This window comes from Mustela erminea, chromosome 6, assembly GCF_009829155.1.
Source record: "Mustela erminea isolate mMusErm1 chromosome 6, mMusErm1.Pri, whole genome shotgun sequence".
In the NCBI taxonomy this organism is placed as follows: Eukaryota; Metazoa; Chordata; class Mammalia; order Carnivora; family Mustelidae; genus Mustela; species Mustela erminea.
The window spans coordinates 129692267-129711825 of NC_045619.1; the positions used below are offsets into that span (position 1 = coordinate 129692267).

The following is a 19559-nucleotide window of genomic DNA, read 5'->3' on the forward strand; positions in this document are numbered from 1 at the left end:
AGGGAGGATGAATGTGTGAGATGATTGCATTTACAGATTAATCTAAATTTACGTTAATAAAGGCGCTTAACTCAAATGTCTTCCTGTTTTCACCAAGGTTGCAATTGTTTTAAACCACAATTCATTCAAGAGCAGGCATCCTTATGCCTGTAGGGACACAGCACAATCTTAATGTTGTCCACTCCTTTTGATAATTCAGTACCAACAGACTCCTGGAAAAGGGAATGTAAGGGCAGGGGGCAAGATTTTGCCAGATGAACACGGGAAGAGTTTCAGCAGAGGTCGTGAGAATGCTGTTGGTTTTGAGTTATTTGCATCTTAGGTGTGAGATTCACCCTGGCACGTCCCTCGCCCACTGTGTGTCAGTGGTGTGCAGGCTGAGAAACTGAGGCCTTTGCGCTCAACAGGTTTTCTGACTCATCCGTATCACATTTCTTTTCATGAAATTCTTCATCATTTTAGTGTTTTTCTGAATTTAATGATTTAAGAAAAAGCTTTAATGGCTTTTAATGGCAGGGTTCTTATTATTAACATCATCTTTGGTTTCTATGAGTTTTTTTGGAACACCAGCTGGCACTTTTGAGGTCGGCAAATAAATTTATTTTTTTCACTCTGAATAGATTACTTTTCTCTTATGAAAAATTTAAAATGTGTTAGCACTAAGATTCTTTTTTAATTTGAAATACAATTTACATATCATGTTAGTTTCAGGTGTAAAAGATAGTGATTGGACAATTATATACTTTATGAAATGTTCACCATGATACACTTACTCTTAACTTTCCCTGTTAATAATAATTCTTCTGAAGGATTTTTTTGGGTTTTTTTGGTCACATCGTACTGCATAATATTCTAATGAAAATAAACTCATATAAGTATTTCTGGAATTTTATTGTTTATCCTGCCAGTTTACAAAGTAATAAATGAATCATCCATGTTGAGATTTTGAATACCGGATGAATTGTTGGAGGGGACAGCGTGTGAAACCATGAGTATTTTGTTGACTTAAATACTTTCTTTTCTCCATTTTGTAGGTAATTTAAAGGAGGGAGGGCATGACTTAGGTGCTTTGTAAGCAACTGAGAGGGAATAAAACCACATGAAAGTGGCTTCCTTCCCCAACCAGAGGCAGGACCTGTCTGCGGCAGCCTTCCCTTCCCTGACTGTAAGAAACACTAAGCCTGGCAACCTACACAAAAATAGGACCTTTCTTCTTTGTTATTCCAGCTTTGCTCGCTGATGCTATGTTTACGTCCTCCTGACTCAAACTTTCACCAAAGACACCTACAGTGTCTGCCTTACTTGTCACGCACCTGAGTGCTCACCTCCTTACGTCCCATGGTCTGACCCTGAGCATTCACTGAATGGCTTTAGATTCAAACACATGCTTCCCTGGCCACGTGCCTGTTTACCTGGTTCTTTCCGACGTGTCTGCTGGTTAGGATGTGCTTGTCCCATGGTCTCATTGTCCTTTCTTATTTTAACTGAAGTCCCCTCCCCATCCTTTCTGATCAATCTAGTTTTGTAGATAATCACTTTGTCCACTTGGCCCTGTAGAGACTGGTCTAGTCTGAGAAAATAGAGTCCAAGTGTTGCTCTGAGACAGTTTTATGGTTGGGTTCAGTCTTGGACCAAGCAAACTGGAGAGAAGGTAGGCATGGAATTTCAGGGTGAAGTGAGCTTTTCTCTCCAAAGCCTTCTTTTTTCAACTTACTTGCCCATGGACAGGGCTCATGGGGAAAACAAAGAGGTGGGACATTTATCCAGGACCAGGTTTTTATTAGACTGTTTATATGTTGTTTTTTTTTTTTTTCCTTTTTCAGATGGGTGAGTCAAACGAAGATATAGACCAGATGTTCAGCAATTTGCTGGGAGAGATGGATCTTCTAACCCAGGTAAGGACTCCTTTTTAACTTTCAAATTAGTAAAAGACAGGTTTATAGAATTTGATTTTAATATGACAAGAGAGCTATCTTTAAAAAAAAAAAAACTGGAGAATGACAATATTGTATCTTCCTGATATAACTGTAAGAGTGATAGAGAATGAAACAAAGCTGATTTCCTGATTGTACTCAAGGGGGTCAGTTAATTAACTGCATTGACATACATTCTGTTATCATAGTTCCTGTGCTTATCATGTTCAGATATTTAGCCAATGGACAAATTTTCCCCAACCAAACCCACACAACCACCACTACTAAACAATTATTCCTGCTGTTAGTTTTATATAAAGACTAGCCAAGGAGCACCTGGGTGGCTCAGTCGTTAAGCACCTGCCTTCAGCTCAGGTCAGGATCCCAGCATACTGGGATAAAGCCGCGTATCCGGCTCCCTGCCCAGTGGAAGCCTGCTTCTCCTTCTCCCACTCCCCCTGCTTGTATTCCCTCTCTCGCTGTGTCCCTCTGTGTCAAATGAATAAATGAAGTCTTAAAAAAAAAAAAAAAAAAGACTAGCCAAGAAAATCACATGATCTTTAGTTAAAAAGTACGAGTCTTCGAGGAAATGCTACTTTTTTTCTTTTTTTTAAGATTTTATTTATTTATTTGACAGACAGAGATCACAAGTAGGCAGGGAGGCAGGCAGAGAGGGAGAGAGGAGGAAGCAGGCTCCCCGCTGAGCAAAGAGCCCAATGCGGGGCTCGATCCCAGGACCCTGAAATCATGACCTGAGCTGAAGGCAGAGGCTTTAACCCACTGAGCCACCCAGGCACCCCGAAATGTTACATTTTAAAGGATAAGTAGGAGTTGTTGTGACTTCTGATAAGTGTGTAAAAACTTAGTCCTCTCGGAGTGGCATGAAGAGCACTGACACAAGCATCACATCTAGGAAAAAGCCCCTTCCACCAGGACTAGATTAACTCAGAAAACCCCCTTGTTGGGCCGACTGGAGCCCCAGGGCTGCTGACCTGAGGACCACTGATCCAGATTACAAAGTTAGGTGAGCGTTAGTGTGTCTTGTAGTGTTCTCATAAATGCTTCTTTGATTCAGAGCATAGTCAGCTCATAACTTTCAGTATAATATAATAAAATAAGAATAATCTGAGATTCTTAATTAAATAAGACAAGGGTCTTAAAAGTTTCCTATAAAATAATCGAAGAACAGTTTATGTTTTTTAAAAAAATATATTTATTTCAGGAAAAAAAATCCGTTTTAGTTAGCATCTGCTTTATAGTTCATGTAAAATTCAAGAAAGTTTAGACTCTGTGAAGGAAGAAACAAAAAATGAGAGAGTAGGCTTAGCTGAAAAGGCTGCTGATTAACAGTGTTAGGATGGTCACCACACTCCTGCAGAGGGGACGTGTGCTGCCCATGGGAGGGAAGGGGGTCGGGTGAACATCTGTGGTCTCCGTCCGTTCACTCACTTCTACTCCGGTTGGGAGAGTGACCGTTCTTTTTCTTTTTTTTTTTTTTTTTTCCTCTTTTTCTTTTTACGATTTGTTTATTTGAGAGAGAGAAAGAGAATGGAGGAGAGGCAGAGGGAGAGGTAGAGAGAGAGAAACCCAGGCAGACTCCGTGCTGAGTGCAGAGCCTAACAGGGGCTCCCTCCCACGACCCTGAGATCAGACTTGAACTGAAACCAAGAGTCAGGCGATTAATCCTCCCAGCCACTCAGGAGTTCCCTGGGACTGTTCTGATTGGTCGTGGTCTGAGGTTTTTCATAGTTCCACCACTGAGTGTTGTTACTCTAACTCAAGAGTGGGAAGGGGGCCCCTCAGTGTGTCTTGGACCCCTGCTTCCCCTCAAGACCCTAATGGTGTTTGCTCTTTCTTTATCATGCTCAAATGGATATGGTCACAGGGCTTCCTCGGCTGATGCACTTCTCCCAACAGATAGGCCTCAAGATTTCATGGTGAAGAAAAGACCCCACTTTGACCTTGAGTCTAAAACCTAAGCTTCAATCCAGCCATTATCAAGTGCCCTTTGAGATTATTGAGTGTTTTCTGAGCCATTAGAAAAGCTGTATTTTTATCCTCACTTGTGAATTTTGTGCAATAGTCTTTCTTTGAAGCTGCAGTGTGGTTGAAATGGTTGGACTGAACCTAGACTTCCTGATTTCCCAAAAGAAGCAAAATTAAAGGAAACTAGCATATAATAATGACTTTAACTTTTTTAATTTGAATAATTTGATGTAATTATTATGTGTCATATAATATGTATTAATATGTTAATATATGTTATTATATAAAATATAACATTAATCAAATTTAAAATAATTTGAATAATTTCAAGCTTAGAGAAAAGTTGAAAGAATAATGCAACGAACTCCCATTTTCTTTTCTCCGAGAGTTCTCATTAATTAATGTGTTACTCCATTTGCATTATCATTCCCTATATCCATCTCTTTGTCTCTCTCTCTCCATGTGTGTGTGTGTCTGTGCATGTGTATGTATATGTGTGTAAACATACATGTATGTCATGGATATAGAAATTGTGTATGTGTGTATATTTATATCTGTGCATAGGGAGACATAAAGTCCAGAAACCAATACATATATTAACTGAATTTTTTGTGTAGAAGGGGAACCATGCCACTTCTACTATTTATGTGAGAAAGATTTATATAGACAAATATCCATGAAAATATAAAAAAGAAGAGGTAATACTACATTTAGAAAGATTCATGAAGCAGAACTAGATTCAAATATATACAAGAATTTAAAATATGATACAAGTGGCATTTTAAATAAGTAGAAAGAAAGAGAATTGTTTAATAAATTGTGTTGAGATAATGTCTGGAAAATCAAAAGCTGGATTTCTACCTCATACCTCATATCAAAATGAGTTCCAGGAGTCAAAGATCTAAATATGTTAAATATATATAGAAGGAAACATGAGAAAAATGTTTATCCAGTACTAAGATGGGGTACCCTTCCTGAGGAAAATAGGACACTCAAAAACCATGAAAGAGGGAAATATTTAAAAATAAAATTTTTAAATATCTAACATGGCAAAAACAAATTAAACTGTGAGTTCATATTGATACCAAGAATAACAAATAACAAGAATAACAAAAAATAACAAAAACAAAATTACTTTATCAGTCATCATTGGAAATTGACAGAACATTAACTTTTCACTCTGAAAGTTGATAAAGAACCAAGCTTTTATAAAACTCAGTCTTTCTATGGTCCCAGTCAAACTATCTTTCAGACTAAACAAATGATTGATGAGAGTTCTTTTTTTTTTTTTAAGATTTTATTTTTAAATAATCTCCATACCCAGGTGCCTGGGTGGCTCAGTGGGTTAAGCCTCTGCCTTCAGCTCAGGTCATGATCCCACGGTCCTGGGATCAAGCCCCACATCGGGCTCTCTGCTCAGTGGGGAGCCTGCTTCCTCCTCTCTCTCTCTGCCCGCCTCTCTGCCTACTTGTGATCTCTGTCTGTCAAATAAATAAATAAAATCTTTAAAAAAAAAAATCTCCACACCCAAAATGAGGCTCAAATCCACAAGCCTGAGATCAAGAGTCATACACCCTAAGCACTGAGCCAGCCAGATGCCCCAAGAAAGTTCTTCTTTATTATAGAATTCCAATTAAACATATAAAAGGAGTGAAGAATTAGAAAATCACCATTATGAAACTTCTGATGAAATAATTTCTGATTTGCATATACAGAGCAGTGTTCTCAATCTTTAGTCATACACATATGACCTTCATGATTTTTGCTATGTTGCAACCCATTTGTCCTATTATTTTTCTTAATATTTGTCTTTGATTTTTTAAATTATACTTTATCTCAAGTAGGTTAGATGTTATAACTTAATTTTTTCATAAACATCCAAAGAGGTACATGATAATTTAAAGTTTAATTGTTTGTGTTTTTGTATATCACGTAAAATCACCAGACACATGGAGAGCATGCTACATTCTTTACTTCATGTTGGGCTTTGAGTGACTTTCCTATGATGAAGGGAGCTCCTTCTGGAAATCAGTCTCCTCTTTTCTCCCTTTCCATATTTTACTGGAAGTCTGTCTTATCAAACATCTATGTGTTAATATTTTGTTAGAGAACTACTTCTAATTTCTTTGAATACCATAGTAAATTATATCCTGAACAAAGATTAATTATGCCCTAATTGTGATGTTAGACTTCTTAGTCACAGCAAATGAACTCACTAATGAATTTCTTTGTACTTTCACTAAATTTTTTGTTCTGGGATTTGCCCCTTAGTTCATCTGTCAGCCTCCCCTCTTCACAATTTTGCTGATTCTCTTTTTCAGATTGAATTCTGGAACGGCAGTCACTTTTCTGTACCTTTTATCTTTGATTCTGATTTGCTTAGATTGTTTTAACTTCTTGATTAGTGGTCTTTTTTGTTGTTGTTTCTACTTATAAATGAGCGTATCCCATGACTTTATTTTCAAACATATAATGATTCTCTTCCTTCAGAAATTTAAGACATGAACCAGGATATTATTTACCAAATCAAATTAACATGAAAGGATGCACTCACTGGATGAAACTGCTCATGTTTCCGAGTGGGGGAAGCACATCTCAAACGATAGACATAAAAGTATTTTTGAAAATTTAGTAATATAGCTTTTAAATCATACAAGAAGGCACTTTTTCAATTAAAAAACATTATTTACACAATTAATAACTTATTCTGTCTTAATTTCTTTTTAACAAGGATTTTATTAAATGAGAGTGTAACATTTTACTATCTAATGGCAGATTCATCCTGAAATAGCTTTTATCTTCCAAGTAACTAGACATTCCTTTTCTTTGATGTCATTACTAAAGTCCTTCTAGAATTGCATACAGTGTACACATGTCACAAATGCACCACTACAGGAGATCTTTTTTTGTTATTTATAAAAATGAACTATCTCATGCTCGTTATTCTGTTGACCTGGTTTGTTTCAGGATGCACCTTGTAGAACAATTTTAAGTTACAGTTTTCTGTAGGTGAAAAAAATCACATAAAACATTTTCATGTAAGAGTACAGTTTTTAAATAACATATTCAGAAAGAAAATGTGTAAATAATAAATGATTTTTGTCTTAATGATTAAAATATACTCCAGACATGTTCATATGGTGAATAACTTTGGGGGGCGGGAATCTATTTTCACAGAGCTTAGGAGTTGACACTCTTCCTCCTCCTGACCCCAAACCGCCCAGGGCTGAATTTAACTACAGTGTGGGTTTTAAAGATTTAAATGGTAAGCATAATAATTTCTTTTTTCTTAAGTAATTTGAGAGTATAATGATAACTAAAATCTGTACAAAACTATGATTTAAAACAAAAATATAAGGAACCTGGATGTTTTAAAATCCTGGATTTCAGACTGTGTTTTATGGTGTCTGGATTAAATTGGGGCCCAAGAAGATATTTTTGCCTACAATGAAAGGAAATATTATCCTGCATTTATGTAAAGTATCAAAACTATTTTTTTAAGTAACGGGAGTTTCTCCTCATTACTAAGTCCTTAGAGTAATAAGGTACAGTAGTATAACCAAACTATTAATAAGGAAATGTCCCTTCAAGGGTAATAATGAATTATCCATTTCAAAATGATTGCTTAATATATGAACGGATGCTTCAAAATATATTTTAATTGATATATAATTAATATGTAATATATTTGCTCTGACATTTTTTTCTATCCTCCCTGAGATGGTCACATTATTTTATTAACAAAATCTCTCTTCTTCTTTAGTGTGGAGACATTAGCTCATGTGCTATTCAAATTGCAATGAATCTTGAAGTAATTGCTTCCAAGTTAATGAGTATTCACTGCAACTCTTGAGAAAGATTTCCAGAGATTTTGCAATGCCCACCAAAAAATGAAAAACAGAATAATAAAGGAGCCCAAAAATCCCAAATTCCAAGTTTTATTTCTGTCACTCACTGGGTTTCATTGCTTCTGTTATTTTCAATATTTTTATAAACCATTAGGTGCTGTTGCCTGTATCTGGATAAATTATAATACATCTTTTCTGACTTCTTTTTTCACCTTCTTTTCTGTTTGCCATAAAAATTTACTGTTGCTGTCAATCATTTCCATCATGAATGATGGTAACACTCATGATATTTCAAAAAAAGCAATACACTTTTTATAGTGTATGACATTAATAAATAATGTATACTCGTACATGTAAACAATGCAGATTTGTCTTATCACACTCAGAGTGGCTGAGCTTTAATCAATTTAATTAGAATTAAGAATACTACAATGACAGGATTAGGCAACTAATCTTTTCTAAGCATTCAGTACTTAATTTCCAAAACTTGCTGAAAATGACAGAAACAAAGAAACCCAGCAGTATACAAACATAGTAATGTTAAAGTACAGTAGCAAAAAGCTCATGTCCTTAAGGAGTGGCATGTACCTGTGGCACAATTTGGGTCTAGGACAAAACCATTAAAAAGTACTAATATGTACTGAAAATTAAATGTGCTGGGAATTAGAAAAGAAATAAGTATTTTACTCTCTTTGCTTAAAACACTGCTAAAATGAGTTAAAACTACTTTGCCCAAAATCATTCAGAGAGTTAGTGACAGGCTTCTGAACAGAATCCATGTCATTCTTATTCCCCAATTCTATATTGCTCAATTCTATATAGATAAAGTGGGAATTATGATTTGCTTTGGAAGTTGTTAATATGAGAATTATTATGGGAACTTTATCCCTAAAATTTTTATAAAGGATTAAAATCATTTGCTTAGATGGCAACTGTCACAGTGTAATTGCTGGCATTAGGAAATTGTGAATGTGCTTTGTTTGTTCTACATATATTTTCTCTGAAAATTGTTAAATTAATTTAATTTTATGAAGAAGTCATATGCAAAAATCGCTTAGAAGAAAATAAATCCTTTTCACTCAGACTGGAGATCCAGATCTTAGTCTCAAGTGCTGTATACACTAGAACTATTAACAAGTGGACAGTATGCCACATGGTGTTTATTACGATGTGTGGCAATAAATTCTTTTGCAAAGCCTCATGCCTGTTGCTAAGTAGGCTGCATTTACTCATTCCAGTCCATCCTGCACACAGAAGGTGACTCCTTTTTCTCGTGGGTTACTTCCATCGTGCCCATCCTGTGTTCATTACCTTTGCCATCCGCTGAAGGCCGGAGCGCTCTGCTAACACTGCTCACTGAGCGCACTCCCTCTAGGCCTCACTGCAGGTCCGCTTTCAGGATCACATGTCTGATCGCCAGTCACACATGGAGAAATTCCAGTGAGAACTGTCCTCCCTCACCCTCACTCTGAAAATCTGTCTGCCCTTTTCTTAAAACTTACCTCGCAGCTCATCATCTTACGAAGTCTTCACCGCATAACCTCAATTTTTAAAAATTGTTTTTTACTTCAGCCTCCTTAGTGCTTTATTTACTGCTGTTTATCATGAATTGCTTGTTCTTTGAATCTGAGAGTTTCTGTAGTTAGATGCTGTCCCTACAGAGGCGTTATCCTTTCCACGGGTCTTAAATCATATTAAACCCCAGTTGGTTGAGACCTACTTTCTTCTAAGTACATATATCAGTGGTAGTCTGTCTGCCCTCCTGAGACCTAGGGAAAACTCCCCTCTGTCTGTTCCTAGCATCTCCCCTCCCCATCTTCTAAAACTCTCAGACTTTGCGCCAGAATATACAAGAATTCCTACTTAGCAAATCACGTGCTTGGATCTGACTTTATAGCTAATCTGTGAGGGTAGCAAACATATTGTCCTCCTTTTACTTGGTGGGGGGGCAGTAGGGGAGGAATTCAGTTTTGTTGAAGCTTAATTGACAAAATTGTAAGACATTAATGTGTACAGTGTGATGACTTGATCTATGCATCCCTGGTGGAAGATGTCCTCCATCGGGTTAATTAACCCATCCATCACCTCTTTGATATTGTTGTTGAGAATATTTAAGTTCTACTCACTCAGCAGGTTTCACTTATACGATAGTGTTACCAACGACAGTTACTATGTTAGATATGTTAAATTCTCAGGCTTTGTTCATCTTTACCACTGAAAGTTTACACCTTTCGCCAGCCTCTCCCTGTTTCCCAGCCCCTGACCGCCAGTACCCAAATATCACTCTTAAAAATGGCCTTCTTTCAGTTTTTCCAGTATAAATTGTTGTTTTGCTCCTTAACATGATTTTCCCCCATCAGAGTCCTTAAATGCACTGGAAGACCAAGACTTAGATGCTCTCATGGCGGATCTGGTGGCAGATATAAGCGAGGCTGAGCAGAGGACAATCCAGGCACAGAAAGAGTCGTCTCAGAATCAGCGTCCTCCCGCATCCCTGGAGATGCCAGACTTCAGCGGTGCAGGGTCTCTTGGTTATGGAGCAAATGTCGCTGCAGTTAGTGTCAGCCACTATGAGAATGACTTACCTCCCCCACCAGCTGACCCCGTGGTAGACCTTCCTCCGCCACCACCACCGCCGAAACCTCTCTCTCAGGTAAGTGTGTGGGGCAAAGATGGCAGAACTCTTCACTCCGCTACCTCTGCTTCCCGTGACCTTTGACTTTCTTCAAAAAGGATAGTTACATTTATAAGTCTCTGAGTCTCTGGAGTTCTGAGATACTTAAAAAACAAGGATACCGAGTACACTCGTTGCAAAGCCAGAATCCTCCATGAAAAGACATTGGTGTGTATAAAGAATATATTGGGGCCGTATTCAGGAGTGAATAGGGCTTGGCTAAAGTTTATATTTGTATGCAATGTTCCCTGACAATACTCAGTTTGGGGGTAATGTTTTATTATTTTGGCATCAACTATGGAGCTGATAAATACATATCTGTGTCCATGTGCTAGCCTGGTACATAAAGAATTGTAAGCATTCCTTACATGCTTCTGAATTTAATTAAATGGGATTTTGTTGAATCTGGCAGTTCTGTTCAGTGGGGCAGAGATACCCGTGAATCATTTGTAGTGTCGTATTTGGGTGAGGCAGTTGTGACCAAGCAGGTGATGAGTCTCGGTATTATCAAATTTCTGAACACTGGGAAGCCATACATCTGGGAAATTTATATCATCATTTGGGACATTAAGTTATAATATGTCTTTTATAGAATAAAAAGAGCACTTTTAAGGATTTTCCTTATGGTAAGCCACTTGAAAAATACTTAAAAGTAAGAACCCTGCTCTGTCTCCTGTGGCTTGCACATTCTTGTACTGTGTGATGGTGGTCAGTATTCATAAATACGACCCTCGTAATGCTGAAAGTTCCTACAGTGTCTTTTGAGTGAATAATTATTAAATATAAATCAAATATTGTCATACTCTATCACGTGCATTGTTCTATTGTGTACTTATTGTAGAAAATTATTTAAAAATTAGTGATCCATGCAGAGACTCTTTTATTCCCCAGCTTTACTTCCTAATCAACATATAACACTGTATAATTTTAAGGTGTATAACGTGATGCTTTGATACACATATGTACTGCAATATGATTTTTATATGAAGGTTACACACACCTCCAGCACTTCACATTACTTTTGTGTGTGTGCATGTGTGTACATGCACATGTATATGGTGTGAACCCGAAAGATGTATTCTCTTAGCAATGTTCAAGTACACAATACAGTGTTGTTAACTATAGTAGCCGTGCTGTACATTTTTAGATTCCCATAACTTATTTGTCTTATAAATGGAAGTTTGTACCCTTTGACCAACATCACCCCATTTCCCCACCCCGTCCCAATCACTGGCAGCCACCATTCTACTTTCTGTTTCTGTGAGTTCGACTTTTTTAGATTCCACATGTAAGTGAAATTATATGGTACCAGTCTTTCTCTGACTTACTGCACTTAGCGTAAACCCTGTAGATCCACCCATGTTGTTGCACATGGCAAGATTTCATTCTTCTTTATGGAAAAATATGTTCCTTTGTACCTCTACTACATTTTCTTTATCCATTCATCTATCCATCCATTCATCTAACACTTAGCTTGTTTCCATGTCTTGGCTATTGTGAATAATGCTGCAGTGAACACGGAGAGTGATTTCACTTTCTTTGGATATATACCCAAAAGTGGAAATTTGGGATCATACATATTTTTAATTTTTTGAGCAACCTCCATACTTTTTTCCATAGCGGCTGTACCAGTATACCATCCTACCAACAGTGCAAAGGGGTTCTCTCTTTCTTCACATCCTCCCCAACACTTGTTCTCTCTTGACTCTTCAACAACTGCCATTTGAAAGAGCAGAGGCTCTTAGGTAGCATCCATGAAGATTTCTAGGAGGCCATGATTTCCTGAAACTACATGCAAAATTGAATGCACATGTAAAGCTTTATAAGCTTTCTGGCTTTCAACATATTCCTAAAGGGGTTGGTGGCTCAAAAAAAAAAAAATTAAGGATCATTGGTGTAAGAAGATGTATGTCTCCTTTCAAGTGATTGGGATGTAACCAGAACAGCTCATTTCCTCATCATTATAAATAAGTAGGAGAAAACTGGATGGGAAGAAATCAGAAACGGAGGTAAACCATGGGAGACTCTTGACTCCAGGAAACAAACAGGGTTGCTGGTGGGCAGGTGGGTTGAGGAGATGGAGTAACTAGGTGATAGGTGTTAAGGGGGGCATGTGATGTGATGAGCACTGGGTGTTACATGCAACTAATGAATCATTGAACACTACATCAAAAACTAATGATGTATTGGCTATTGAATTTAAATTTAAAATAATAATAAATAAATAAAAGAGTCTTAATCCTATTCTTGGAATATTTGCTTACAAAAATCAAAGGGCTTTGGGCTCATAAAATATTTCAGTCTATTTTCTGCCTACTCATGTGTTTTGGTCAGTGTTTTCTTGGTGAATTATAAGTTTGAGTCTAAGTCTTAACTTTTAAGAAGGTTAGTACCCCTTTAGGAATCGGGTAAAAACGGGGAGTTCCAGAAAATGAAAATGCACGCTGATCCGGAAGAATGTGTGTAATTTCAGGGAGTGCTCAAATCCCTTGAGATTCACTAGCAGATTCCTCAGGTCAGCCCTGTCTAGAACAACTCAGAGATTTGTGTGGACCACATAGGTGAAGCACTTATAGAGTTGTCATAAAATCTTTGAAGTTACTAGCCCCAAGATACAAAGTATGGCTGTCTTCTACATCTTTGGGCTGAAGATTTTTGTTATAGTCATTTAAATTCTGAAAATCAAACGTGAAATTTGATGCCCCCAACAGAGTCGTCTGTCAGCATAAGGTAACTAAGACGTTAGCCATGGCGTGGGTACCTCCTCACTGCTCTTGTCTAGTGGACTGTGTTGAATGTGTTGCTGTTTTACAGGAGGAAGAAGCAGCCCAGGCCAAGGCCGATAAAATTAAGCTAGCATTGGAAAAACTGAAGGAGGCCAAGGTGAAGAAGGTAAGCCTTGAATCACGTTTGCATGGGCAGTTAAATTAATAACATGGTATTATGCTGGATGATAAAAAAAGAAATAAAATTTCGAGTGGTGTCTTCCAAATAGTTGTAATTTTGTGAAAATTTTAGTAGAGATAATCACATAGTTTTACTTTCTGTGACATCAGTTAGCTCATTTGTGCCTGATAAATCAGGACTCTGTTAGTGTAAATGTGGAAGCTTCCAAGTTTCCATTCCCTGGGGCTCCCTTCCTTGGGGGCACACCCTCTTGGGTTCTGCTCAGGTGTTCTGTAATAGTAAGTGGCGCCACCTTCTGGATACACCTTTACGGGGTCAGAGCTCAGCTTCCCATTGGCCTCATCTTGGCATTTCCACGACTGCTTTGTGCAATTTTGACAACCTCCCAGGCAGCCTACAGCCCTGCCACCCGCCCTAGATGTCCTCCTTATGTCCCGAGATCCCAAATGTTGTTTTGGCTAGTGCTCTGGGTTCAAAGCTGCATAAATTTTGAATGACCTGCTTAATCCTAGTTTCCCAATAAACCTGCAATTTTGAATGTTTTCTGTAGACTAGGTTTTCCAGGAACACATATATTATAACAAAAACACGTGGATTTAACCTCAGTAGAAGCACATACCTAGTAGCAGTTAACTGTTAATAACAGTTAATTTGGTTATTTAGGAGAAAGATGAAACACATATCCTGAATATCTTCCTGAAGCATGTATCAGGTCTAACACCACGTAAGAACTTTTTACTTCTAGTTGGGTGAAGAGCATTAGACTATGTTCCTTCAGCACCCCTCCTGGTTCCTTGAATGAAGGTGTTCAGCACTTGTTGAATGATATTCAGTAAATAGTCCTTGACTACCCCTGGATCCAGACATTCAGGGTTCATCTATGAGGTCTTCCCAGACCAGTCTGTTCCCATTCATTTTAAACATGCATGCACTTTTTAGCATTATTCTTCCCAGTTCTCTACATTGATTAAATCCTGTGGCCAGTTACTGGAATCACACATCCTTGGCTTGCCTGCCCTTCTCTCCCGTCGTACTAACCTTATTAAACCCGAAACGCAGCTCTCCTCCCATTCACCTGCTCTTGGCACTGCCTGGGCTTCCCAACAGCACAGTCACACACACACGCTCAACAAAGAAATGATCCCTCTTTCCTCTCTTTTAAAACCTCCGATACCTCTTTCCTCAGCCACATTCTCTCAGCTAATGCTGTTGCTGCCTGTGGCACTGAGAAAATAGAATTACTCAAAGGAAAGGTCCATAACCTCGTGACATTCTTGCTTTCCTGCCTGCCTGCACCTGTGACAGAGAGTCCATAGTCTTTCCTGTTACTGTGGATGAACTGTTATGTTTCTGTGTGTGCTCCACTTCCTGTCCTGTCTCTCGTCCCTCTCATGCTAAAGCCTCCCACGGAACCCCATCTCACACAGAAAAGCCCAGTCCTCACAGCAGCATAAAGCGCCTCGATGGTCTGGCTGCCCACTGTCCCCCACCACCTACACTTCATTCTCACTACCTGGTCTCGCCACTGCTCTTCACACACTCCAGGTATGCGCTGGCCTCAGGACCTTTGTGTTTTACCGTGCGCTGCCTTGAAAGCTCTTTCCCAGATTCCAGTGGGTTTTCTCTGTTCCTCCCCTAGGTCCGGTCACCCACTCAGTCAGGTCTCTACCTGACATTGCACATACACCCCCAATACCCGCAGCACTTCCCTACTTTCTTTTTCTCTACAGTGCTCATCACCGTCCAACATAATATCCTCCTACTTGTTTATCCTGCTTATTGCCTATGTCCACTCCCCACCCCCATAGAAGTTCTTCCAGGGATTTTATGTTTTCTTCACTCATGCATCCCCATCTCATAGAACAGGTGCTGGGTTTACAGAGGCAGAGCAGTTCAGGTGTGGTCCCGGCCTATGTAGAGTTAAATTCTAGAGGAGGAGTAAGTGTTAGGAAGGAAGTAAAGCAGAAAAAAGTGATGAAGAGTGCCCAAGTCACTTGTAGATGGACCTCGTGATGGGGAGGCCCTCTGAGGAGGCAGCACTGGAGCAAAGACCTTGACAGCAAGAAGAGCCCAGCTCCCCAAGGGTGTGTTGGCAGAGCATTCCCAGGCAGGGTTGTATGGCCGTTGCTCCGAGAGCCGTTGAGTAGGAGGGAAAAAGGAGGAGGATTTGAGGTCAGCGAGGCAGGTCAGGCCACACAGCCTCACGGACCCGAAGAAGAGTCTGGAAGATATTATAAGTGCATTGGGAAGCCATTTGAGGGTTGGTTTGTTTTTTTTAAGATTTTATTTATTCATTTGACAGACAAAGATCACAAGCAGGCAGAGAGGCAGGCAGAGAGAGAGGAAGGGAAGCAGGCTCCCCGCCAAGCAGAGAGCCCGACGTGGGGCTCGATCTCAGGACCCTGGGATCATGACCTGAGCCGAAGGCAGAGGCTTCAACCCACTGAGCCACCCAGGCGCCCCCATTTGAGGGTTTTTAACTGGGGATAATATCTTGTTTTTAAAGATCATCCTAGCTGCTTTGTGGAAAATGGATTGTAGGGGGAAGGATGACAAGCAGGATGGCCCTCTGTGCAGCCCACTCGAGCCCCGTAGCTCGCTGTCCATAACTGTGGGCTGCCCTGGGCCACTGACTTTACCTGTAAGATAAAACACAAAAGGAAATTACTTAACTATTTTAAACCACTGGATTGTTTATAAAAAGAGGGCCACGTTGGCTGTATTTTCAGAGGGGAAGTGAAAAGAGAAGTTGATTGTTAGATAAAAAGGTAGGACAACTAGCTTATTCAGTTGATTTGCTTCTACTGGAGGCTAAGAGAGGGTGGTTGATAGCAGCTGTTTCCTGCAGCGTGTCGGAAAGCCAGAGGACTTCTCCATAACTTCGGTGGGTAAATGGTAACAGAAAACCCAAAGCACAACCTATTTTCATTCTACAAAGAAGATGTAAAACAGAAGCCACTCTGATCAGTGGGGAAAGACAGAAAATTAAGAAGCCAACTTGTGTATTTGGTCTGATTTCAGAGGTTTCAAATGTATCCCTTAAAACAAAGCTTGTGAGCATAACCGAGACATACTTGCCCGTTACTGAAGTAACCAAGATGGGCTTCTACTAACCTTGCAACGTGGAAATCAAGTCTGTTTGAAGGACTTTGCCCTCAAGTGTTCTGTAGGGTGTGGACTTCATTTCGATTGCCAGTGATGTGCGCAGCTTAGGTTACAAAGTTTTGGAAATGGAAAACTGGTAAATTTCATATGTTTGTTTGTTTTAAAGCTCTGTGACACAGGAAAACAATTGTGTGTACATGTTTAGCACAGAAGCAAAAAAAAAAAACCTATGAAGGATTTAGGTCTAGCATATTCTTTTATTTAACAACTGGCAAAAGAAAAAGGAGAAATAAAAACCATAAAGTCTTTACTGTAATAGTTTAGAAAGGGAGGTTTTCCCATGCTTCATCATCCTACTCTCTAGCAAACAGCAACGGTATGAAAAGTGCTCTGCTTGCTGAATCACGTAACTGGCATCTAGCAATATTATGTGTTGGTATAGCTACTCCTCAGCTTGTAAATGTGATAGAAGCTGTTAAGAGTAGTAAAAATAATTTCTTCTTGCTAAAAATCGCCAGCGTTCTCTTGTTGTTGTTTTTTTTATTTTCTAAGTTCTGTAATTGTAGATATTTGTAACTACATGTGGATTAAATTTGGTTTGCAATTTCTGCCAAAAAATATTTTAAAAAACAACCTTTCATCATTGTCAAATTATGTGGTTTAGGTTTTTTGCTCTGTATTAAAAACAAAACAAAACACAAATGTTTTTTCTCAAGAATCCCTATACAAAAATGAAATGTGATCAGATATCATTAAATTTTTCCATCAGGGAGATTAAGTCTTCTCAGTCCTAACATTGGCAGTGTTTCTTAGGACCTATAGCTACTCTACAGCAATAATTCTTAGCAGAGAACAGTGGGTATACCTTCCACACACAGAAAATAAATGATAGTGAAGAAAGCTCGCTATTTGAGGATTTTCTGTTTTCCTGTGCAACCCTCCATGCTTCATTTCTCAGGTCAGATAAGTGTATTTTTGACATTGTGGCACTTGGGCCTATCATTTTAAATATGTCAAAAGACAAACATGCAATACAAAAAAAAAAAAAGCAACTATTCAACAAGAGGTTTCTGGGCTATAGATTTTGCAGGTTTTCAAGGGAAAAAACAGTATCTTCCAGACAAACCTGGAGTAAAGGTCTACTCTGAATGATCCTGGGGAGAGGACTTTTCCTGCCCTGATGTCTGTGTGTTTGACTCTCCGTGTGCAGGTGTTGAGAAGAGAAGGCCTAAATGCGCTTCAGTTTGTGGTCCCTGCCAGCCCCTCGCCCAGATTTCTATCTCCACCCAGACCCTTGGTTGGTTTCCGTAACTCTGCATAACAGCCCGCAGGAGCCGGGCTCTTCGTTCAGCTCACTGCAGAACGTGTTCAAGATCAGATTAGGTGGAAGTGGGACAGGAGGGGCCCTTTGTCAGCGGCTCAGAACCTGACCCAAACTTCTGGGGAGGAAGAAAACTGTTATCAATTGTATGGCCTCTTTAGTCCCTCTATTCATATTTTTTAAAAGATTTTATTTATTTATCTGAGAGAGAGAGCATGTGTGTGTGTGGCGTGAGAAAGAGAGAGAGAGAGAGAAGCAGGCTCCCCACTGAGCAGCAAGCCCGATGCAGGAGTCGATCCCAGGACCCTGAGATCATCCGGAGCCAAAGGCAGACGCTTAATATATTGAGCGACCCAGGTACCCCATGCACGTTTTTAATAGTGACAGGTCTCACTTAAGTAGCCAGCACCAACCGTAGACAAACAGAATGGGCAGAACTTGTCTTTAACTATTTCACCCTTCACTTCTCAAGTTAGAGTAGAAATTTAAGCAGAGTTGTATCGGGTGTTTCTGGTTGGGGCGTTTCCAGGCCTCCCCTGGGGCTGAGGATAGTGTGTGTGGTTGCAGCACTGCGGGCCGGTGGTCAGGCAGTGTTGTCTGAAAAGGGAAAGACAACATTTCTTTCTGGCCTTGCATTCAAACACAGACTCCAACTAGACCTGCTTCCCACTTAATTAAGTAGGATTAGTGATCATGGTAAAGAATAAAATAAAAGCACAGTTCTTCCCAGAAGGTTTTGTAGGAAATCTTCGCAAAACCTAAGTGTATAGTGAATGAGTGGGCACATTTCCAGTGTTGCTTTTGCAGACTGGATACATAGCACCATTATAACCAGTAGCACTCATAAATAACAACTACTGTAATTAGAAATACACTATAAATACACAGGTGTCAGAAAAAAATCCAGACCCTAGCTGTATTACATCATGAATTAATTCTGTTACATTACATCAGAATCATGGTCTCTCGGGGTAGGGGGTGGTCAGAAGATTTAATAACTTAGCCAAGTTGCCTGGGAAAAGCCAGTGAAATCCTATGTCCTTATTGAAGATAAGTAAACTCTGCTCCCACCATACCCTCTAGATTTGGAATGGGATAACGACTAATTTGACTGTGAAATCAGAAGAATAGAATTTTTAAAAACTGAAATGAAAAGTAAATTTGATCACTGATTTGCCTTCATGCCTCCATAATAGCTTGTTTCTCAGTCTTCATTCATTTTGCTTAATCCACCTCTAATCTCAAAGACGTTCTGCTGTGACACAACCTTTTTGACCCTGTAAGACCTCTCAGTGGTGCTACGTCACTTGTACACCTGACCTTCAAAAGAGTTGTAAAGTAACCAGCTTGGTCTTGCTTGTATGTTGGAACCCTTGGGTTGCATGAACTAGGACTCAGCTCCAGCTGAGCAAAAGAGAATTTATTATAGAGACCCTTTCAATCAAGACATGTTTCTGCGCTCTAGGATGAACCTGGACAAGTGCCGGAAAGATGTCACAAAAGCACAAAGTCAGCACTTCTTTCTGTTTTCTGTCTCCTTCACCAGAATGCAATGTCTAAAGGCTGGGCAAGGACTTCATTATGTGTGCAGTTGTTTTGTTTTGTTTCATTTTGTTTTTGTGAATTGGTTTCTCTACACCTGTATTCTTAGCACCTTAAATAAGTACTGAGCATACAAGTTCATAGTGAGTGACTTTGCCAGAACACATTCTTACTTAAATTCACAGAAACTGTAGCAGTTTTGAAACCTTATGTCTGTGGCCTTCCCCAGTGACTGGAATTTACTGGTTGCTCTGTGACTCTGT

General features: G+C 39.3%; 1 protein-coding gene across 4 annotated transcripts in view; it reads left to right on the forward strand.

The window, feature by feature from the left end:
- APBB1IP (amyloid beta precursor protein binding family B member 1 interacting protein) overlaps positions 1–19559 on the forward strand; it is a 143972-nt gene that overhangs the window by 44039 nt on the left and 80374 nt on the right. For all 4 annotated transcript variants that reach the window (XM_032349665.1, XM_032349666.1, XM_032349667.1 and 1 more), the window contains 4 exons: positions 1824–1895; positions 7077–7164; positions 10108–10400; positions 13236–13313. In XM_032349665.1, coding sequence (XP_032205556.1) covers positions 1824–1895; positions 7077–7164; positions 10108–10400; positions 13236–13313 — 531 coding nt within the window. The remainder of the gene's footprint in view (positions 1–1823; positions 1896–7076; positions 7165–10107; positions 10401–13235; positions 13314–19559) is intronic.